The sequence below is a fragment of the Bombus impatiens genome, unplaced genomic scaffold (genome assembly GCF_000188095.3).
Source record: "Bombus impatiens unplaced genomic scaffold, BIMP_2.2 scf_0463, whole genome shotgun sequence".
NCBI classification, from domain to species: Eukaryota; Metazoa; Arthropoda; class Insecta; order Hymenoptera; family Apidae; genus Bombus; species Bombus impatiens.
Window position 1 is genome coordinate 445872 of NT_176882.1, and position 23884 is coordinate 469755.

The 23884-nt window shown below is 43.6% G+C and overlaps 2 protein-coding genes across 5 annotated transcripts in view; both read left to right on the forward strand.

The window, feature by feature from the left end:
- The window catches only part of LOC100743267, a 153454-nt gene extending 140983 nt beyond the window's left edge, over positions 1 to 12471 (forward strand). The window contains exons 3-10 of the mRNA XM_012387253.3: positions 1 to 211; positions 481 to 803; positions 1084 to 1558; positions 1944 to 2123; positions 3795 to 3936; positions 4019 to 4149; positions 4259 to 4326; positions 4405 to 12471. The exon at positions 1 to 211 is cut by the window's left edge and continues 3 nt beyond it. Of these exons, the coding sequence (XP_012242676.1) occupies positions 1 to 211; positions 481 to 803; positions 1084 to 1558; positions 1944 to 2123; positions 3795 to 3936; positions 4019 to 4149; positions 4259 to 4326; positions 4405 to 4582 (1708 nt within the window). The 3' untranslated portion in view covers positions 4583 to 12471. The remainder of the gene's footprint in view (positions 212 to 480; positions 804 to 1083; positions 1559 to 1943; positions 2124 to 3794; positions 3937 to 4018; positions 4150 to 4258; positions 4327 to 4404) is intronic.
- Positions 12472 to 15045: 2574 nt separating this feature from the next.
- LOC100747251 (SH3 and multiple ankyrin repeat domains protein 3) overlaps positions 15046 to 23884 on the forward strand; it is a 181027-nt gene continuing 172188 nt past the window's right edge. For all 4 annotated transcript variants that reach the window (XM_012387239.3, XM_024368502.2, XM_012387233.3 and 1 more), the window contains exon 1: positions 15046 to 15330. The gene's annotated coding sequence lies outside the window, so the exon portion shown is untranslated. The remainder of the gene's footprint in view (positions 15331 to 23884) is intronic.

Below are 23884 nucleotides of genomic sequence, written 5' to 3' on the forward strand. Positions count from 1 at the left end.
CCCGCCACTGGCAGCCACCGCGTGCTCGACCTACAAGAGGCTGAAAGGCGAGCCCGAAGCTGGCACCCTCCCGAGGTCCGGGGCCGCGGACCCGACCTTCCGAGGCACCATCAAATCTACCAGCAAGTCTAACGCCGCCCATCATCATCACGAGTCCCAGGGCAAGATCACCGAATACTTCAAAACTCAGATCAAACCTCAGCAACCCAAGGTAACGAGATCTGTTCTTTAAATTTTTTATCGTGTCCGATACCTGTAATACAATTTCTGCGATATCCGATATCGAGAACCAACTGTCCTTGAAATACGCATAATGGAAGATTTTGGGCGTGAGCCATGTCTTCGATGAGAATGTGTTTCAACGTCCGATAGGGACGTACACTTGTCGAGCTCATTACGATACATAGTCTTGAAATTGTTAGAAAATTGGAGTCGAAGGTTTCGTCGTTAATCCATGCGTGTTGCGATATGTGTCGATAGATCAAGAAGAACAGCGAAACCATGTCGGTGCTGGTTGCGAAGAGTTCGTCGGAATTTCGGAGGCCAGCGACGGTGCAAAGGAACAAAAGCGGACTAGCCAAGTATCTAGGTACTGTATCGCCAAACGGGAGAACGAACTCGAGCAACGATTGGGAAGTAAGATCTCTGACAATGTCTCCGCCACCTACGAAGAAACCACCGCCGGTGATCGTACCTAGGGCCAACGGTAAGATGGACAAGAAGTTGACGAAGCCGGTGCCCAGCCTACCCATCTCGAATGACGTACTGAAGAACATACCGAGCTGTAAAATCTCGTCCCTCAGGTAGGCCAATTGTACTCTTCCAAGCGTGCCGAATTTTTCGAGCAACGCTTAATCCTCTGTTCGTCTAGATCGTTGCGTATTTTGATACTCTTGGTATACGGTGCACGGTTCACAGAAAATAGTATCTCTCTTGTATTACTCGTCTGCAATCTTTTCATAGTGACCGTACGTACGTATCAGTTTCGGTTGTTTTCGTTAACGAGAGGATCCAGGCAACGAAGATAGAAGTAACGATGTTGCTTAACACAGTCTGAATTTTAAATATGTTGTTACGAAATAGGTTGACGTCGGAAGCAACTTCGAACGCGAAAAGTAGCTCGCCACCTTCGACCCCGGCTCCTGCTCTCAGCAGCGACGCCACGACTCTCGACTTCAAAGGTTGCATTCTGTCGAAGCCGCACGTGAACGAGAACAACAACCTGACGAACGGTTGCGGAAGCATCCTGGGCTCGCTGAGATCTCAAAGTAGCCAGGATCCATTAACGAGGTTGTCCGTTCCGGAGGACACCGACGATAGCAAGGAGAGACAGGTGAGTCCAGCGGACGAGGACGACGTGGAGGAAGAAGAGGAAGATTCGAGGAGCAGCGAATTGAAACCACCCCTATCGCCGATACTCTCTGCGCCGACCACCATACGATTTCCTGCCAGAGAACCGGAGAAAGACAGACAACAGGCCACGGATAGCGGAGTCTGTCGATGGGACAAGTGCGAGGAGAGCTTCGAATCGAGCGGAGAACTACTCGAACATCTACAGGTACGACATTTTTATAATATCCCGCTATATGGGTGCCGGCTCGAATCAGGAAGAACATCCGCAGGCAGAGCGTTTTTATCCGATCGATCGGTTCCATGAGTAACTTGACCGTACACAGGAATTAGCGAAGCTCGTGTATCGCGTTTCGCACTTTTCTGTTACATTGTCGTCACTCCGTGTACAGCACACGAAACGTCGAGTCCCAATTTTTTTTCTTTTTTGTTATTTTTCGTCCATGTTTTTTGTCGCGTAATCGATATTGCAATACCTACATGGCTACCGAGTATCCGCTGGATATAATTTCGTTGCAACATCGTGCGACACCGTGCCGTGCTACGGTCCTTGGCTCGGAAATGTTATTCATCGACAAACTGCTACGTTTCAGGTAGCGCACATCAACACGCAAACCGGAGGTGATAATTTCGTCTGCCAATGGCAAGGCTGCAAGGTGCAAGGGAGGAGTTCCTGTTCGCGAAGGTGGCTGGAACGACACGTGTTGTCTCACGGAGGCAACAAGCCCTTCCGGTGTATAGTCGACGGCTGTGGCAGCAGATTCAGCTCTCAGGTAATGCCTCGTATTCGATGGTTGCCGCAAGCATCGCCTTTTTCATTTGGACGACCAATGGAAGCGATCTCTTTCATACGCGAAGGATGTTGGTGAATTTCATTGTATCCTGCGCTCTTTCTCCTTTTCCATTCATGCGCTTCACGCCGTATTAATTATTTGCTTTTCATTGTGTTTCTGGCCAAAAAAAGCGATAGAAAAAGAGTCGATCGCAAACGTAAGCCCTTTCGTTGTATTTGTGTTCATCTGGTAAAAAACGTGATCCAAGGTAAGTCGATCATGAATGTACGTCGACTGGTTTGCTTCGACGATAAAAACTTGAAATTTGCTCGTGCTAAATAACTTGTTTCATTCTCGTCGTAGCAATGTGCCAACAAGAGAATCCTTGTTACGACGGATATTCGAAACTTTTCATTCATCTGTGTATCGACCATACATCGATCGTAAATATAAATATTTCGCTGTGTTTCTGCCTATCTGGCAAAAATGCGATCGAAGGTAGGTCGACCGTAAGTGTACCGCCGACTGGTGTACTTCGATGGTACAAAATTAAAATTTGCTTCGTGCAAGCTTCTTTTGTTCTTATAGCGTCGTCGCTACTAACATAATCGTTGTTGCGATCGACATTCACGCTTCGTTCGTCTCGAGACCAGATTGAAAATAAAAAGTCTCCACGAAAATCGCCGTAAACTCGATGCTTTTTGTTTCCTCGGGTACTCTTATCGTTTCTAATCGTCGTCGATTGTTCTAACTTTGCCTTTTCTCCTGTGTATCAAGGAATCCCAGAACCTATTTCCGTCATCGTATACGGTGAATTTCATAATGTTAAATTTAAGCCGATTTCGAATATCGCGAAAACTAATGAAACTTGTTTTTCCTGTTTATCAAGCGTTCAACGATCAAACGTTCAAGTACAGATCAAGTGCAGATGCTGAGATGTTTTTTTTTTCTATGTCGTTGTCACTCGATGTTGCTGACGTTGGGTAATGTATACTGTATCTAAACGAGGGACTACGTATTCGTTGCTGATCCTGAAAGCGGCGCGATCTCAATAATACCGTACTCCCTCTTGTTACCGATGTATGTAGAACGCAAGCGAATCTGTGCCGGTTAAGATCCAAAGAAAATATTTTTACGTAGACGCTTGGTTCGAGTTTCGATCTACTGATTTTCCATCAATTCACACCTCGGTCGATCAGTCTGTGTGTCTTGAAGAAATCTGTCTTCTTTTGTCTTAACCGTTACCACGTGTGTTCGTGCGTACGTACATGGTTGACGCTGTCTTCAAAAGGCGGGCACTTTCCAGGGACAGTTTTTAAAAACTGTTCACCCGCGGCAATCTCTGGTTGGATTTGTCTTTATCTTGCTTTCTCTTTCGTCTTTCGTCGTGTTGTGTTTCGTGAAACGAATCGTACTTTTCGTTATTCTGGTTACCGACGTACCCAGATTTGTCTGTCTTTGCACGGTACGATCGGTCCTTCGTACTTGTACTTTCATCCCTTCATGAACATCGATCTCAAAGCACCTCTGCGATATCTCGAAAATTGAATTTACTTTTGGATACAAAATTTTTGAATAACCGAAGATGATCCTTCTCTATGGACCACGGGGACCACGCTTTCCCTGGGAAGTGGCCACGTTTTAGATTCTAATTGGCGAATCCTTTTACAGACCGCTCTCGAAAGGCACGTGAACGGACACTTTAATCAACCGGAAACCAGCAACAACAACGCCAGACGAAGCTGCGAGAGCGGAGGAAAACTGGTCAGAAGAAACGGGAAGAGACTTCGATACAGGCGACAACCTTGGTCAGGTAAACATCGTCTTTTACGTTTTCTCAGTCTTCGCGACCTTTTCTTTACGGTTTTCGTCACTGTTCGCTTTTTCGTCCACAGCGAGACTCTTCGATTACTTCGACTCCGGGGTGATGGAGGGTCTTCAGCACAGGTTACTTCAACTAGCAAAGTCGAGGACGCAAGGTCGTCTCGCGGAGACACCAGGAAATTCGATGGCCCTAACTAGTCAAGTACGTCGGATAGAAATAGACCGTCTTTGGCGATTCATCGACCAAATTATTTTTTAATTCAAATAATTCTATTTAAATAATTTTAATCGAATAATTTTTTTTTTTGTAGATATTAGCCCGAAGAGTAGAAATGGACGGAAAAACTAGAGTCCTGTTACGGTGGTATCCTCCAGACATGTAAGTAGTTTAGACGTTTCCTTCCGCTTATACACACTAACTATCGTAAAGTATTATAATCCTTTTATTTTCCATTAGCGAGCCAGACGAATGGGTACTAGAGTCCGAAGTACAAAGTACGAAAAACGTCGAAATACGAAAAGTGGCGTCGTCTCACCCGGAAGAAGTAAGTTTGGCTCTATATTCGGCGGTAAATGGCGGCATGCCGCCACTAACGCGAGTAAAGCAACGCCGGAAACCGGTCAAGAACTCGTGATAATGCCGATCGTGGTGTTCGAGAACAAGCGTAATGAAGTAGCGACGAATAAGCCAGAAAACGAATATCGACGAGTCCTGTATCAGGACAGTTATGCTTTCTGGTCTGGGAAGATGGAGCCTGACGAGATTAATCGGAACCTGAACGTGTCGAGAAGAGGATTCGGGTAAGACGTCCTCTGACTGCAAGAGGAAACGCACGATATGAGTATAGATGGATATGCAAACGTGTCCATGCAAAAACGAACCGATGTCCGAGAAAGATACTGCATTATTATAGAACGAATCTGTGAATCTGTGAGCTCTATGAGCTTGTATCGCGAGCCAGAACAATAAAAAAGAGGGAGACGAATAACAGACAAACATTAAGAATGTAGCTAAGAGTACCCACAGGGGAAGGAAAGAGTAATACATTCTAATTTATATAGCCTAAATTGAAACGATCGTTAGGTGATATATTAGTAGTCGTGGATAGCGATGAAAGATATTCTTGTTGCCTATCGATACCAAATTTTGATGAAACGACGTTGGGGTCGATTCCTGCCACGAGTGCCTGTGATACAAAAGCGGTGACACTCGTCGGACTCGGAAGAGCTAGGTTTGGGCCTCAAAAGTGCCTCACCGTGGAAACGTTTTATATCGTTGACCGTCTTGCAAGACCAATGAAAAGACGGCGGAGTTGAATTAAAATGAAAAAATACAAAAAAAGGAAACAATAACGCAGGATGGAGACGAGAATTTTACTTACGACTCATGCGACGCATTAACCGTGCGAGAAAAAAGAAAAAAAAGAAAAAAAGTGGGGAGAAGTAGGAAGAAAAAAAAAATGCAAACTGTTAGACGTTAGTTAACGATTGTAAGGAGATAATCACTCTGGTGGCCTTAGGAATCAATTAATATCTAACAACCGGCCCCTTGGCACTTCCGGGCCCCGTTTAAGTACCCCGAGAGAAGTCAGAAGAAAAGAAAAAGGGATGTGAGGAAGGAAAACGTGAAATGCGGACCTCCTTCGACTTGCCCTCGACCCTCGACCAACTTTCAAAAGGAGATATATCTACCTCGATCTTCAGCTCGGTAGAAATTCGTACAGGCCGCTGTCGTGCGACATGCGTGAAGATAAAAGAAGGAGGAGGAGAAGGAAGATAAAGAGGAAGAAGAGGGACGTAAAGGGGGCGTGTACGCGTGGGTGCTGGGTTATCGGATAACGAAATCTTGCGAAAAGACGACAACAGAAAGCAATAGCCAAGGAAAGAATGTAAATGGTCTCAACGGAGAATGAAAGAGGAGATTGTAAGAAAAAATAAAGTCGACGCGAAAGTTAAAACGGCAAAACGTAGTCGGACGACTGATGAGCCAACGGGGTTTCTATCGAGACTTATCCACCTTTCCCCTTCGAAACAAAATATTGTACAAAATGAAATTAAAATAGGAAACAAACAAATAAAGCGAAATAAAAAAGAAGAAGGTCGAGGCCCGAGGCACGCTCGAGACATAGAAAGGACGAGTTTGACTCATTCTAGTGCCTAGAGCGTGTTCGACTTCTCGTGTACTTCGTCGTCGCCTATTTTTATCTTCCTGCTAAGTTACGTGCAGCATGCCAATGCGAACCTGTCGCTGCGTGGCGAGACAAAATCGAACAATCGTTTCTTTCCATTTTAATCCTCTCGTTCTTATCTTCCGGTCGCCGAGTCGGCACAAACAGAGAAAAAAGGGAAAGGAAAGAAAAGAAGGAGATAAACTAAAGCAGGAATGTCCGGATAATCGATCATTTTGATAACGACTATCGTTCACCGTTCGTGAAGTTATCGAGGACCGATCAGGTACGTTCTACGTACGTACTTTTTGAAACTTTCTCACTTCCAAGTTTTTACATCTTCGCAACGTTTTTCATCCGATTCGAACCGAAAAGGAGAGAACAAGAGAAAATGGCAAGGAAACACATTGAAGAAACGAGCCAAGACTTTGCGATCGACTGTACAGAGCCGTGGCAGAAGATATATCATGGAATTGCCAGTCGGAAATATCAGCGACAAAAGTATATGTATATCTCTGGAAAGAAAGCGGATAGAAGGAACCAGCTAATCGGCAGCGAGAGCGAATGCATCGTGCTGTACGACCGTAACGAAGAACTGTTACTACTCTGAATAGAGATAGAACACGATGGCTGTGTTACATTTCCCACAGAGTTACTAAAGGGTTGAGGGAGTAATATGAACGCGGATCTGCGAAAGAAAAATAAAGGAGGACTTATGGAACGAAGTGTGTCGGATCGCTATTTTCATAGGTGTAGATACGCCGAGATCGTAGAAATATATTTCTCGTATCGCGCGGAAGATGTCTGACATCGTGGGATGTGATGCCGCACATTGTACACATATATACATAATTGTAGAGAGTAAAGAGAATACTTGTAAATTAAGAGGAGTAACAAGTGGAGGGGTGAAAATTCGTGTCGACGACGTGTTGTGTAGCTAGTACGGAAAACAAAATGAAATCGAATGTAGAAAAATAAGCAAGACGTAAAGGCCTGTAAACGTCCGAAAAGACAACTGGAATGTAAGGGAGAAACTTGGGACACACACGGACAGAAGCACATCTACACACACCAGCTAAGAAACACTGCCAATACAATACGATTGTAATTAAGAACATTAGGCTAATTGGTCGATTTATTCTTACTATTATTATTACGATTAACTCTATAACCCGATAGATCTCTAGTTGCCGCGGATGCATAAGTGGCGTCCCGGTTGCTCCAGGCGCGTGCGCACGCGAATTTTCCACCGGACAAAATAGTTATTGATGCCCGTTAGTTTCCTTCGTAAAAGTATCGACGTATGTATATGTATATTGGGGAACGTTCGCGCGTGCCAGTAAACGGGACGATAGCGGATGAGCGTGTAAATAGTTAGTTGAAATTATCGATAAATCGCCTGGTGGTACGGGCCACCACTTCTATCCCGGGGATATTGAACTCGTCGAAAGGGCGAGGCGCAGCCTATCAGCTTGCGAATTTCAAACCAGAAAGAGATTCACCTTTTTGATCGGAATTCTCGTGGCGGGACACGCCTCGCGTGTTCAACGAGAAGAACGCCGCGGTGAATTACGAGAGGGTGGCTGGTCTGGCTCGTGGAAAATGGGAAACGATACGAGCTCGAAGAAAATGGAAACGCGTCACTGCCAAATATCGCGCACTGCCAGCCGTTTAAATACTGCGGTAGTCGTACACCCTTAGAGCCTTATTTCATTCGCGGAGCATCGTGCTTCTATCTTATTAGTTTCGAGTTTAGCGCGGATTATTGTTTCCTTTACGAGCTTAACCGGTCGCCCTCTAATCGTTTATACTTTGGATTCTCTGTTTTTTGTTTTTTTTTTTTTCGAAACGTGCATCAAGAGAGCGTGTTTACTGCCAGTCTGACGACGACGATGGACGCGAAACCAAGGCACTGCCAGCGGAGCGTAAGACGGAGCAAATCTGAATCCCGTATAACGTATATGTATATAGGTATACATGTATACAAGCGAGTCACCGTTGAACCTTATATAGAGACGCGGTCGATTGATGTCGTTTTGTTGCGCGACTTATTCTGTCCGTTTTCCTCTTTCATTTCTCGCCGACACGGTTCGTTTTCCTCGTTACCGTTAAACTTTTCATTTGTCCTCTATCGCTTTTGGCATCTTCCCGTCAGTGCCATACACGTGTACAACGTGTGCTGCTCGTTCCTTCTGATTTTTCGTCGTGTTCGTCCCGCGCTCGTCTTCTTCTTCGTGTTCATGTTTGTGTTCGTGTTTATTCGACTTATTTCGTGGCGTGATCGCGATTCGATCGTCGTTCCTCTCGCTCCACTCTCGTCGCGTTTAGATCTTTAGGGAAGGTAGCTCGATAACCAAAAAAAAAAGCTATTATCACGGGTGGGACCAATTTCTCTCGTGCGGGAACTCGTGTTCGTAATGTTTTCTTTTTTCTCTTAGGAATCGAGCATTACTTTTTTTTTTTTAGAGCATTGTCGTCAAGCATGTGGGAATGCGACGGACTGTATTTAGTCGTAAAGAAATATCGAATTATTGATTAGGTTTAGAAACGTCATCGTAACGTTGTTTAGGTAGAAATTACTAAGTTTACTTAATACGATTAGATGTAATTGTTCGGTTGCTTAGCGAGGGTGGATCAGCGGGAGAATCTTTCGGCCATTCGATCACGCTTGATCTCGTGGCAGTGAACCGTGACGGAAAATTTAGACCGATATCGGAATCTGACTTTTTTTCAAGCTGCCGCAATAAATTTGTTCAACTGTTTAGATTGTAATCGTCATAGTTCGCTTCGGAAAAGACTGTCCGCATTTAGTGTTTAGGGTCTAATTATCGTATAATTTTGTGGAACGGAAAGAAAAAAGAAAATCGAATAAGAAATTCAAAGCTGTGACTGACGGATTTTTTTTGTTTACTAGTTCTTTCAATGATTTACCGTAGCATAAATATTTTCGTTGTTTTCCATCGTCCATTAATTGGATCTAAGTGGCGCTAATTTGATCAAAAGATAAAAAAAAAACCCGCGATTTAGCGAGGAAAGTTATGTATCGCGAACTTAAAGGCGGTAAAACATCAAGACGGAAAGGGGGAAGGACATAACTGTTCACGTACCACCATGTTTGTCGTTCAAAAAATGATTTTCGTACATTTGTCTCTTTTTCATTTTTTTTTCTCCTTCTTTTCCTTCCTTCATGGGAAAGAAATTCATTCATTCATAGCCCTCCTCGTTTGACCTGTCCCCTTCTAATCCCATTTCTTTCGTATTTCTTTTCTTTTCTTTTTTATATCGAGTTTTTCTTCGCGCTAGCGATAGTAACTTTTACCCGCGCGATTCTACACATTAAACAGTAAATGTATATTTTAGCGGATCTTGTAAAGTTTTACATAAGATAATTAGATATCCATTAGTATTGGAAGCAAGAGTGACTCGGCCTGAAGAATAGCTACGAAGCACACCTTGTTCGTTTCAAAAAAGAGAATGTCTCAAAAGACGCGGTGTTCGTCGTCGATCGTAGCTGTTCTCCCGGTTTTGGATTTTGTACATGTGTATGAAAGATAAAGGAGAACAGAGTGGTTGTGAGAGTTAATGAGAAAGAGAGAGAGAGAGAGTGAGTGAGTGAGTGAGAAAGAGAGAGAGAGAGAGAGAGAGTACCCGGCTATAATTATAATAGATTGTTTAGCACTGTGTAAATAAGAGACACAATCGATTACACTTTGGGGCAAAAAAGACCATAGAGGAAAGAAACGATGGGCGAAAAAGAGTGAGAGAAAGGGAGGAAGTTAGAGAGGGGAAGAAGAATGCTGATAAACGTCTCGTATTTTTACAAAGAAGATTATGTGAAATAATTTGAAACGAGAACGACAAGAGAGACGTATCGTAGGTGGATTTATTACATTTTCTTTTTCCTTATATTTGGTTACGTGGTATTAATCGATGTTTAAAATAAAAATCGCTAGCGGTCAATTCCTTTTCCTTTCTTTTACTTTTTTTTTCTTCTAAAATAAGAAAACAGAACCAGAAAGATTAACGACGATTGCTCGGAGACAAAGACAAGTGTTCGTTAAATGTATTATATCACTTATTCTTTTCCCATCGATTCGGCTGTCAAACTCGCATATATTTGAAGCATTAGACATAGTGGATAAGTTTGTAAAAAAAAAGAAAAACGTATGTAACGCGTGAAATTGAACATAAATCTCCATTCCAATCGGTTTATCATTGACTAGCGCGATACGATTTAACCCTTGAGTACGATCTTCCACGTGAATCACGAACTTGTCGAACACCGCGTGAGTTTTCCTCGCACGTTTACGCGTCCATGCAATTTCGATAGGATTTTAACAGTCGCACAGATGAAAAAGCAATACGTATAATAGAAGCTACGAATAATCTCGCTATGACAACTATCAACTTTTATGAATGGAACGTACTTAAGAGTTAAATCGAGTCACTTCGAACGCTGGTCGTGTCAGTGTTTCGGAACAGAAGCGAGCAACACGTCATCTAACGATCCATTTGTCCTATCTATGCATCGACAACATATCGATTCAGAATTCTAGTCGTCGAGATCCTAAGGTAAACAAAATTTCTTTCGAAATTGCTGCATTCGAGAAAAGCGGCGCGCCGAAATTCCGAAACGCTTGCACGACCGTGCGTTCATGTTCGATATTAGGACGAATTTCGCTGTGTTTCTCGATGAACAACGAGGAAAGAGTTCGGAGCCTCGTTCATCGTCGACGTGAGAAAGAAACGAAACGACGACTAGTTAAGGTAGAACTTGTCCGAACACGGCTTTCTAGTTTTCACGGCTCTCTCTGAAGCAGCGCTTGCAAACGCTAGAGCGAATCGCGCGTCCTTCATAAAAATACAGCTGGACATGGCTTGTAAATGTACAAAAAAAAAGATGATTACGAAAATAAAGTAATAGAATTAGAAAGATTAACAGGAAGAAAGGAAGAAGAACGACGTTTTACCAATGTAAATATGGATCATTGTCGCGTTTCGAAATTTTCGTCGAGCGCGCGGCTAGGGATAGCGTATTACGAATATAGTGTTTGCATTTATTATAAATTCTATGTAAAAATACGACGAGGAAGAAAGATCGTTGGGAGAGATTGTTTCTTATAGACCATATCGGTATATCTAATATAGTATCGACGTTTCTTTTGTAAACCTTTCCATATCGTTTGTTCGCAACGAGCTACACCTATTCCCTATTTATCGTACACGAGGTTTAGGTACTCCTGGTATGCGCACGATCGTTCCACGTTGTTTCGTTCGGTTTCCCCTCTGTTGGACGCGTAACGCGCTTTTCGACGTTCGTCATGAGCGCTGCGATATTGCTTCGGTTAGAAGAAAAGGCTTGTCTCTTGTATAAAAGTAGAGGAATAATAGCGCATAGTTTCGATTAATACTTGAAATTCTAGGCTATGTAGAGAACGCGTGTGACGGTCTCGCCTGTCATCGTGCGTACAATAAAGGTAAAGAAAAAAAGGAGCAAAGAAAGAGTAAAGCGAAGAAATAGATGAGATAAACGTAGGCGTCATAATATTTCAGTCGTGTGTCATTGATCGGTAGGGAACCGGGGATCGGCACCATCGAAATACAGTGTCTTTCAACATTGAAAACTGGAAAGCCCACTCTAATCGCTTTTACTTGATCGTTCATTGCGAGATATATCCGTGCGAAGAGCCGATCGTTTCTTTAGCGACCTAATTTTTCCACGATTCCGATGAAGTGGCAATAAATTGTCTGTAATTTGGCGGTGCTCCGGGAAATGGTATAGAGGCGCGATCGTAATCGCGAAAATATTTGCTGGATTTTATACGATGACAAAACTATCGTGACAACCAAGGACAATCAGTTGCCACTTCGTTGTATCAATTGTGTTTCCAGCATATACTATGTATAACGACAGTACGAAACACACGGGAAGGAAAAACAATCGAGGAAAACGAAGGAAAACGATAAACTATCGCTTCGCACTGCCAAACGGGGAAGAAAATTGGGAGCTCAACGTCTCGCGTTCGTTGCGTTGATCGATCCTGTCGAGCGATCGTCGAAAGCACCGCGGTGTTCATTGTAATCCACATAGTGGTACCCCAAGAGAATAAAATAAAAAAAAAAAAATGAGAAATAATACGTGTAGGAGGTAATATACTTAGGTAAAGCGCACGCGAAGATTTTTTAAACCCGTATTAAGCGCGAGAACAGAGAAGAAACTAAGCGTTGAACAGTGCTTTTGACTTTTTGGATACTTTCATGTACAAACACGAATGACGGTTTATAGCTCAAGGAAAACATTAAAGAGACAGATATTGTAAGAGAGTAATAATAATTTGACGGTTACGATATCGTAACACGGTGTACTTCTTTTACTATTTACCCGATCCGTGCTTCGTTCATTTTTCTTACATTTTCGAATGTTTCCTACGAGCATCTAACACATTTAACGCCGTATCTTTAGGCGAATCGATCGCTTTAATTAATTAATCGCTTCGCAGTGTAATACGAGGTGAAACTTGGACAAACCGTCAAGCGTAGGACTATAAATTTCATATCTTAAATGTCATCAACTACAGAAAGTTGAAAGTGTGTGTATTTTTTGTATTCGATGCCAAAAATGCAAGAAATCATGACGATAAAAAGATAATTACCTTTTTAATCATCAAGATTTATTTTTATTTTTAATTTTAAATCGTTCGTTCTAAATTCGCGATCGTCTTATTACAACCTTGAAGAATTAATTCGCGTTTTAACATCACCTCGCTTCACAGTTAATTTACCATCACCCGTGATGGATGTTTTTGAGCGCTGTAGACAATAGTTATCTTGCAAAAAGCGATTCACGATCGTTACATTGTTCTTTTCTTAATTTCCTAGTTCTAGAAGGTGCAAATTCACGCTCGCCAAAAATTACGCAACAGCGATACGTTTCGTAAGAAATTGGCACTCACATGCGAAACCAGCAAAGTTATCATGTATTTTCCACGCAGAGAATATTTGCGTGAAATATTAACGTGGGTGCTTTATGGAAGCGTGGCTTCCGTTTCCGGCACAAACCACCCTGTCCACGCGCAATACGATATTCCCTCAGGTGGTGAAAATACAGGAAACCCGATCCTTATTTCAGGATCGACTCTCTTCTGGACAACCTGTTGGCTACGCTGAAACAACATCGAGTGTGTGCTGTCGACGAGAAATTCAATAAGCCGGCTCGCGTGCCCTTTCTAAAGACGAACGAAATTTGTGTCGATCGTGCGAGAGGAAAAAAATAATTAACCGATGACGGTGTCCGGTTACGCCGATTCCTATGCTCTTTTTCCTTCTTTAATTGACTCGCGAAGTCGTTAATTGCAGGTGAACGATGTTCGCGCGACAACGAGAACGATTAGTCGAACGAACAAACGAATCGACTACATTACTCATTATGACTCGTTATGGTTCCGATTCGCGTTCTTGACGCCATAACGCTCCGTTAACTGTGAGCTTCTACCTAACAAGGAGCGTGAATTTCCAACGCGGCAATACGAGAAAAGTTAAGCGATTGCTACGAACAAAAGAGTTCCTCGAAATTCATAAAAGTCCTCCCATTCAAACGGAACGAGACGTGTTATTACAAGCATCGTCATTCCACCATCGTACTAGGTCGTTAATTAGAAAGCTAGAATTAATTTCACGTTTTGTTTACGCCAAAATGGCCTGACTGTTTCTGTACAGTTACTCACTATTATTCTCCGATGAATTCCCGTAAGGAGAAAGCTCGTGACAAAGAAGTTGCTCCTGGTGAGGAGAGACCAGCGATCGTACTGTATGCATCGTTGGCCAACGAAACCAAGATCGGGGCAGGAAGGTGGCGAAAAAAGTAAGTAAGCCGGCCAGGAAAAACAGGCGCACCGGTAATCGGAAGACAAACGATTGTTGATTTACTCGGTCGACTTGGAAATACTGTTTACCAGCTGCCCGGTGAAAGAACGGGAAGGAGACCTGGAATGGTAATGGTAATGGTAATGGTAATGGTACCGGTGCAGATCGTCGGGAACGCGGATTATACGAGCGTTCGTTTCTTGCCCCGTACCCTCGTCGTCGTCCCTATCGAGTTCTTCGCCGCTCGTGTACAGTTAAGGAGACACTGGGATGAAATTCAGCCCGCCCGTTGTCCTACGGTCATTGACATTTTCTCTCTCGAAACATCATCCCCATCTGCGATTATCGAAATTCAATTTTATCGATGTAACTCGTTCCCCTAGTTCAGGACGTTAAATAATAATGTCGTAATATATAATATAATATAAATAATAATGTCATAATATATTTCTATAAGCAATATTACCTTTTCTCACGTATGAATGAAGCCAAAATATATAATTCGAAATTGCATTATTTCCGTTAGATTTGATCTGCGAGAACGATATTCCGACGAGTTCTCGAAACGGACATTTTAATTTCGATAGTTACAATCGCAACAGTTTGGCGCCACCTTTTTCAGTGTAATGGCGGAACGGACGTCGGGAGGACGATGTATAAATCAAATACGCAATCGGGAACGACAAACACCGATCGTAACTGTGCAAACAACAAACACGTATCGAATGATTAAACGGTTCGAGTGATTTTAATTGTTTTGCGAATTATTCAATCGGTTTGATTTTCCATGTGAATCGCCTTCCAAGGAAAAATATTTCGGCTGTTGTACTTTGGATGCACGTAACCCAATTTTCCGATTACGATTGCGTGTAGTGTGCCATGAAGATCACCCACGTTTCGTCCTCGTTGTTGTCTAACAAACAATCGTACGCATTGAAACTGTTCGAATTTGACCGAGAGCGGGGGATTCGCAAAGCGAGGGGGACAAAACGCGACACGAACGGAACGAAATTTCGTTTTCGTGCGTTTCGGTCGGCTTCCACGCGGAGCGCTGTGATCACTACGGTCGACGTTCTGGGTAGTCGCGAGCGCGAGTTCAGACCGGTAAGACGTATCTGTTGTCGTCTCGTGTTCGTGATACACGTCAAACGCGCGCCTCGGCGCGAAAACGAGGGTGTCGCTTTAACGTCGCTCGTGCTGATAAGAGTGTTTTTACGGGAGTGTTAGTGTGACCATCTTACTACCGTCGAGTACAGTGTTGACGAACTTGATCGATTTGTGAAGAAGAACTCTACATTCAAGAGGGAAGTTGAACAGACGAATTTTATCGAAACGTCACTTCGTCGCCGGTGGTGAGTACGTTTGACCTTTTCTTTAGTTTCGTTCGCGACATTCAAACGCAGTACGCGAACACGAACGGTGTCGTCATCGTGTTCGGTTCGATCAATGAATCGTTCCACGGTTCTCTAATTTAAAAAGACGACCGCGCGTCGATAACGTAGAGTTTCCTGCATTTTCGGACGTCCGTCACGATGTACGTTCGGTGACGTTGTTCGCGTGGTGTGACTGTCTTGCTAACAATTCTTTATCGGCATACCCCGAATAAGTTTTTTTTCTAACCGACAATCGTAAATATTTCACTGTACTATGCTATGAGAAGTTAATGTAGCCGACAATCGATTTGAAGTAAGCCGAATGTTTTCGATTAACGCGTCATAGGTCGACCTTCTGTGTTTTGTTTCGTACTTTTGTTTCCATGGAATTGAACGTTCGTCAATTAATTAACCGGATAATATAAAATATACGATAGATGAAAGAAGTATATAGCGTTGGAATACGTAGCAAACAAATAATATTATTAACAGCTGATGCGCTAATATCACTTTCGCTTATCGAATGGTGTTTTGAAGGATGGCCATTGATCCGAACTATCGACTGCATCAAAATGGAAGCTCTCGAAGCTTTGAATTTTGCGATTATATATCGAACGCGTAATTATTCTATAGAAACGTACAAATACGCAGAACAATCATGTACACGATAAGTTATAAATAATATCGTAATAATTACAACCATATTTTCATACGAAATTTGTACGTTAATTTACGAGTAAATTTATATAAATTTACGACGAACGATTTTGCGAAATTCGTTCTGTTGATCATTGCTTCGTTTCGTCAACACGCGACAAATTGCGTCTTGGAATCCACGCTTTTTCGGCCAAGGGTAGACACAATTGCCGGTAAACAAATAGTTTTTGCTATCCGGTGACGAGCCTCTGTGTAACTCAAATAGAGCATGCTTTTCTTGAGGTATGTTGGCACGTGTAACGTTTTCCCTGGACGTGTCCGACAACAGGTTTTCGCGCACATAAGTGTTTACCTTGCTTATGTAACGCGTCGAAGGCTGATCGCGTCGCGTTCCATCCAAAGGGACATTCGCTCTCGACCATGTTTCAATAGTGACGCTACTTTTCTCATTTTTCTGATCCATTTTTCTTCATCCACTTCGATTCCTGATTATTTGAAACCAAATTAACCCTCGAAAACGATCAATTCCAACTCGTTTAGGCTTTCATATTTATTCTAATTGTAGGGTACGTTTACGCGTTATTATTTTATCAAATACTATGGAGGATTTTATTTTTTATGTAAATTTAGGGCATACTGTGCGAAATATGATATGTTATACATTAGGCGATTCTACTTGACGCGTACAGTACGAAAATAGCAAAATTATTACGTTTAGAAGGTTTAAGAAATTCGTGTTTAAATCGAAAATTTTTTAAATAATCCATATTATAGCAGAATTTCATATGAATCAGTTTTTGTAATGAAATACTTCGGCGATAATAAACTTTTGTAGGATAATTTCAATTTAATTGCCAGTAGACAGCGAATATTTATGCAAATTCATACTTGTGTGAATACAATTACATAGAACCTACGCAGAGGTTTATCAGCCATTAAATATTGTAACAAGTACTACTTTACCTCCGATATTTTATATACTTTTGCAGACTGCGTTTATTATGCGCACATCTGTACCTTCAAGTTTTTCATAAATGCGTAAACATCCGCAGTTGAATTATCGCGTAGAAGCAGAAAGTCATTCGCCTTTTCGCTTTATCGCTATAAAAAATAAAATATTCCACGTGGCTGGCAAAAATAAGCCAACTGTGTTCTCGAGTTGAATCGAAATTCCAAAAGGAATCGAATTATACTGGCACATCGAATTGTATCGCGGAATCGCGCTCGTCTCAGAGGAATCTCACGCGATTCAACACGCGTTACTACACCTACGCTAATCGTGGAACAGTCGAGAGTCGTGAAACACACGGAGGTTCGCCGACTCGAGGTAAAGTCATGCGCCTAACGTGGTGTCGTGTCTATTTAGAATTTCAGCGAGATCCGTTGTTGAATTCCGGCACGAGCGGCTGTATTTCACCGAGGGCAAAGGGAGACGTGTACGGGCGCGGGTTTCCCTCGTGCGATCTCGTTAGTATCTCGATGAAATATACAGGTGCAGAGTAATGCCGCGCGCGTTTTTCCCTTCGCCGCGCCGGCCAGATAACAGAGATCTCGCGCCGCTTGGCTGTTTATGCCTCCACGATGGAGGTCGCGCGTTCTCCACGATTAGACGGCCCTCTCGCTAGATTCCAGCTTGACGGAAGAGACGCTGTAAGGCCCCGCGCAGTGCCTTAGCTAAAATACTTTGTCTATCATTCCGAAATATCCGAGAGAATAGAAATTCTATTCTTTTTCTCTTCTCTGTTCCTCTACTTTTATTTTCCTCATCTTCTCTCCTCTTCTTCTCTTTCTCTTTAAGATACGTAGTCGTTATTTCGGATTTAGAATTCAAAAATTCTTAGAATGCAGCTGTTATCTTCATTCGCGATTTCTCTGAAAATAATTTGCTGATTAACGAATTGTCCAGGCGGAATAAAAGGTGTCTTCGATCTTCCCCAAACGCGGTAATTCAATAACTCACGGTTATTCAGTATCAATGAATAATAGGAAATATCTGTGGATTACGAAGGAGGATCTCGGATGATATTTTAGCGCAGTGATATAAGTTAAGTGCAAACTTCGGAGATATTTGATATGATCGACCGAATAGAATAACACGCTGCACGAAATTTGCTCGTCTACACTGCAGTGTCGAGTCCAAAGGACGAACCTGCATCTTCGTTATTGCCACTGGGTTGCTCAAAAACAATTTATCTATACGTATACGGAATAAGAAAGCCATATCTGTATTGGAACTGAAGAGATACGAGAGTTTATATTTCGGACGTATGTGAAATCGATGCCTGGTTGTTAAATACTAAAAGTTATTTTTCTCAAAATCATCTTTGGTTAGGTTCACGCCAATTTGATATTAACACGACAGTACATCGTAGATAACGTTGCATCGCGTCTCTCTTCTCTGTTTCGCTTCCTGTTTGTCTATTTGTCTGACACTTGACCTCCACACGACGATTACCGTCACGTATATCAAGTACACATATTTTCGAAATCGCGTGAGGCATTTGCACGTGAGTCTGCGAATTTTTGGATCGTCGCGCCGGCCGGAAAGCTTGAGAGGATGACGCAGCAGGAATATTTCGCCTTGGAAGCAAGGTTCGCGTACACCGGCATCGATCTCGGGGCTGCACGCGTTTATCGCGGCTAATAGGCGCGATCCGAGTAAAAAGCAGCGAAATATCGTTGACGTTGGATACGGAAGCTTCTCGCGATTCAATTGGCTTCCGCTGGCAGTTCTCGCGACCACGAGTCTCGCGTAACGAGCCAGCCTTTCGCACGTTTCACGCGCTGCGGATGGACGCGCTCGTAACGCTGGTAATCCGCTGATGTAACCCGCGGCTCTCTCACTACCGACGATCACGAACAGCTGACTGCATCGTAGAAAATTGGCAAGAATGAGTCGCCCGATCGAATACGCTTATATTCGTTTAGAGTCGAGAGTCATTTGGCGCACGCGATCCCTGGGACTTCGTCGCGGCTAATTGGCGGCTTCGAAAAATGCGTCGCCCCTGTTGAGGACGATTCACGCGATCGCGTGAATGATTTTTTTCCCCGTGTGCAAGGACTCGAGCATTCGTCCGGTACCGTGGCGCGTGCTTCGTAAAAATGGAACAATAGGACGCAATTTAGATAAACGGCCCGTTTCAAAGCCGCTATCACCGACGCGATCGTTCGCAGTCCGCGGTTCGTCGTAGTTGCGAGTACAAAATCTCTCTTTCTCTCTGTGTGTCTCTCTCCTTCTCTGTTCTCCGGGCGATTTCGCAAATTACCGCGAAGGTTCGTACCTCGCGCTATACGTTCCGAAGAGGCGCGTCCTATGTCATAATCCAGATACACAGCGAGATAATGCGACGAAGCGATGCCGGTATTTGTACAAATGAATAACACGTCGCTGCGTGTGCGCTAGGATGATTTATCGTGCTCGCGGGCCAAGTATGCGTGTACCGTACCGCCTTATCTGCGGCAATTATGCCCATTGAGAGCGTCGAAGGCAATACGCGATAAAGGTGTACGTAAGCTTTTGTTTCTTCGATTCCGTGGCTCGTTTACTGGTCAGACCAGTCGATTTCTCGTCAAGTAGTGGAGGGGTTCTTGGCTGGATGGTAAAATGTGGAACGATCGCGATGAATTATGGAGCGAGTGGTCGGTCGCGATATGCGTTTTTCCAATTGCACTGTTCCTGGATCGAAGGCTGGCCCGACTCGTTCCTCCAGCGGTTCATATCAATTGCGTCAAAACAGGTGTTGCCTCTTGAAACGTGATGAAAAAAGATGCGAACTACGCGCCTACGGCGATCCAATCGATTCTACGCGCACGTAGCACGTCGTCCGTTCTCGCTACCGTCGCTTATCGTCGTGAATAGCTAAAAATAAGCGCGTTCGTTTCTCTTCCGGTCTCGATTATCGAGTGTCTCGAACAGCAGCTCTAGTCTTTCGAACAGCTCGAGTGTTTTCTTTCGATCGCGAAATCGACTCTCCGCTGGTAAGAGAAAATTTATCGAACATCTTCGACGTGGAAAATGACCGGCATCCGTGCCAGCTGTGTTACGTAACGCCATCGCCGTGCTTTTTGTCCACGGTAAAACCATTGAGAGTATTTTTGGGAGAGAAGAAACGATTTTTAACGCTTCTTTGCATCGACGACAACGCTCCGTCGTACATTTTCGACGAAGAAAAGAGTTCTTTGACACCGTCTCGCCCCATTCGCGTTCGGTACACTGCACCCTAGGTCCGTTGGAAAAGGGTTTGTCTCGGAGCGTTTGCATACATCTTTTGCTCGTTGTCCTGCGGAATTGGTCGTAAACAATAAGGCGACACGCGACAAAGGATAGTTGTGAATAGCAGCGAGTTTCGCCCGGTGAACCCCTGCCGTCTTTAAAATTAATCGACTCCGTTTCGCCGATACGCGCAGGGTCCCGTCGCGAACTTCTGCCTACAATTTCGTCGGTGTACGATATAAAATATAGCCGATCGGTATTTCCAATAGCTGTACAGGTGTAAATAAATATTTGAACACATTCGCATTATCGCGAATAGATAGCATATACTTCGATTGGATTTCTTCGATTTAATTTTGGCTTCCGATCTTATCTGACGCGATCGTGTACAATTACTTGAGTTTACAACTAAGCATATATCTACTGATACTGTTACGAACAACGAATATACGGAACGCGTTGCTCCGAACGAAAAATGTGTAACCGACTCGAAGGAAAACGCAGCGGAGGAATATCTCTTAAATATATTTTGCCAGAAGATCGCGTCATCGGGCGCGCTATGAGGTTTCATATTCCGGCATAATCCTCGATGAATTATCTGGCGAGAAGCTCGCGGCACAAAGGGCCGGGAAATGAAAGAGGAAGGTAGGATAAGGGATGAGAGGAGATGACGAGTGTAAAGTTGAGAGAAACGCGGTGAAAGTTCCGGTGTACGAAGGAAACGAAAGACGGAGGCAGGCAGAGGGTGGAAAATGCTGGGTGGAACGACGTCGGTGGCGTCGCCGGCAGTAGCGGCGCCTATATTGATTTTGGGCCGAGGACGGGGTAGTCGGAGGGGAAGGGCCACGTCGATGGTGGTTACGACGTTGCAACGCGTCGCGCCGAGCCGAACCGAGCCGGGACAAGAGGAATGCGCGCCGATGTTTCCTTTACGCGAATGGATTTTGAAATTTCTTCCAACGTATTTTACGCCCTACAGCTCCTACAACGGTAAAACCATTTCACGGAAATGAAAAAGAATTTTACTCGACGTTTCGCGTGGCACGACCACGGCCGTTTTAACTTGCGCCGGTTTAATATCGGAAGAAAACAGCTGCGTTGACCTTATTTCTCTATTTGAACTACCGAATCTTTCATATCGCGCTCCGTACCCCGGCGACGCGATGTCCCGCGGTGGATTAAATTTCAAATTCCAGCCAACTTTCATAAAAAAAATATTTTCTCTTTTTATACTCCTTTTAATACTCGTATATTGCGCGTGAAAATGTTTTCCCGTAAGAAATATCGTTTCTTTTAATGAAACGTACATAAGTGTTCGGGCACCTGGTGCAACTTAATGAAAAGATTTAGTATTTCCATTACCCTTCTATGGTTATATTAAGTCGAGTAATAAGCTGTTTCGTTTATCGACGTTACATCTTGTTGAATATTAGTTGCAGTCTGTAATATATGACGTGCAACGTGGAGAAATATCGTTTATAATCGTATCGTTTAGCAATATTAACGAAGGAAAGACGAACGTTATAAGAGTTCGGTAAAGAAATCGACTTCTTTCACGACGCTATAGATGGAAATCGGTACGAATTCTCGTCGTATCTTTCGTTAGATTTTTAAATCTTTGAAATAGAAAATAATTGCGGTTAATTTAGCTTACATAGTATAAAACATAATCGCAAAACGTCACCAACACTCGATAGATAACATTTACACGACTACTTGAAGAAGAATTTAGTTCTGTTATTTTTCAGATAAACTACCTATCTATCGACGATCGTCTTTATCTGGTCGTTAGGTTAGAATACTCTTTGCACTTTTTCAATCGCTCTATACGTACATATAACCGTGGAAAGCGAAGTTAATGAACTTTCCATTCGTGGGAAAGATAATAGCGGGCACGAACGACGTTAAGCCAATATTCTCTGGTCTGGATCGATTGGCTTTCGGTATCACTCGGACAAACACTCGGCTTAAATCGATCTGGAAGCCCCGCGCGTTCGCGAAAGAGTCGGAAGTCGATAGCGGCGAACCCCGTGGAAGCCTATTGCATTCGATAGACGATCCTCGAAGCCGCAGATGCTATCTCTTATTCACCGATGTTCGTCCGGTGAAAGCATCTTGTCGCGTCCCATTCGACGCATAATTGCCATTGTTGCTTCTTGCCGTGCATTTATCGTCTCGAAACACGCGGCACATCGTGTTCCATTCCTTTTTCTCTCTTTCGTTCTTTCCATCCGATATGATATTCCGAGTCGTAAACGATCAAGCACACTTTATCGCCTGTGTCGCGCCTCATCCGTCCCATGTTTCCTTGTTTCGTCGAATCGCTTCGATCTTGAACTCGTATCGCCAGTCATCCTCTGCTTTACTTTTATTTCCACGTGTTTTACATCCCCTTTACGTCGCACCGAAAGCTAGTAAACTCCGTTCGATACGGTAACGTCGCTTTCGCTCGATCTCGCTTTTTAAATTCCACCCTTTTCTCGGTCACGTTCCACCGATAGCACGTAAACAAGACAGTGGAAACTCGTACGTTCGATGGGACAATTCGGCAAAGAAAGTCGGCTGATCGTAATTGTTGCCTCGATCATCGACGATAATTTTTTTCAGTTGGCGAAGCCGGCGCAGTTGGCCAAATTACACTTTGCTCTCCTCTTCTCTCCAACATTGGGACGAACATCGTCTCCGTGGGGTCGTTGCACGATTTCGGAGGATAATTTACGATGCTCCGGCGTTTCAGTCGCGACGGGGCCGGCATAAACAACCTTGCGTCTCCCTTCTCTTTTTCCTCCATTTTCTTTCCTCCCTTCCTATTTTCCGTACGCTTCACGGCCACCCTCTATCCCACGAGAACGCATTGGAAAGGGAAGAAAAGAGATCAATACCAAAGAACGGCGCGTTTTCATTTCTTTTTCCTTTTTCTTTCGCGATCATTCGAAAACAATCTTCCTTTAATCAAGCACGTTCTCCGTTTCTCTCTATACACCGTTCTCAGGAAGAGACGCTTTCAACCCCGAGAACTGGCGCCAGAGCAATGCCACTTGCCCCCGGTAAGTTCCATCGGATATCGCAACTTTCCGGATCGGTCAAACACGCGAGAAACTTTTAATTCGAAATTTCGCGCAACGCTTCTCCACCGTGTTTTTCCAGCGTGGCGCGAAACATCAATTTTTCTCTCCTACTTTCCCCTCTTCGTTCACTCTCTCTGAGAGTTTTTTTTTTTTTTAACTCTCGATGCTCGAGTTCTTTGACACCCCCACTCGCGCCACGTTTTTCCTTCCACCCTATATACCACGAATCCCTCTTCACGGGTGCTCGATGATGCGTACGATGCACACGACCAGTCCCACCGGAGCTTTACATTCGACTTTTTATAGCGGAAAACCCCGTATAAACCGACGACCGTTCTTCGGTTAAATGGTAGCTTTGATCGAGGGGGTCGAAATTCGCCGCTGCCTTCCGATAATATTAGCCGAGCTTCTCTTGGGAGAAATATTACGAGAAATATTACGAGAAATATGACAAAATGGAGTAAGTGAGAAGGTTCGACCCTAATCTAGTATTCCAGTCGTTGTTCCGATCGCATCGGAATAAAGATGATATATTTTTTCACGCCCCTGTTCTTTCTTCCGTGTTGGTCAAATCGACGTGCTGTTCAACACGAGA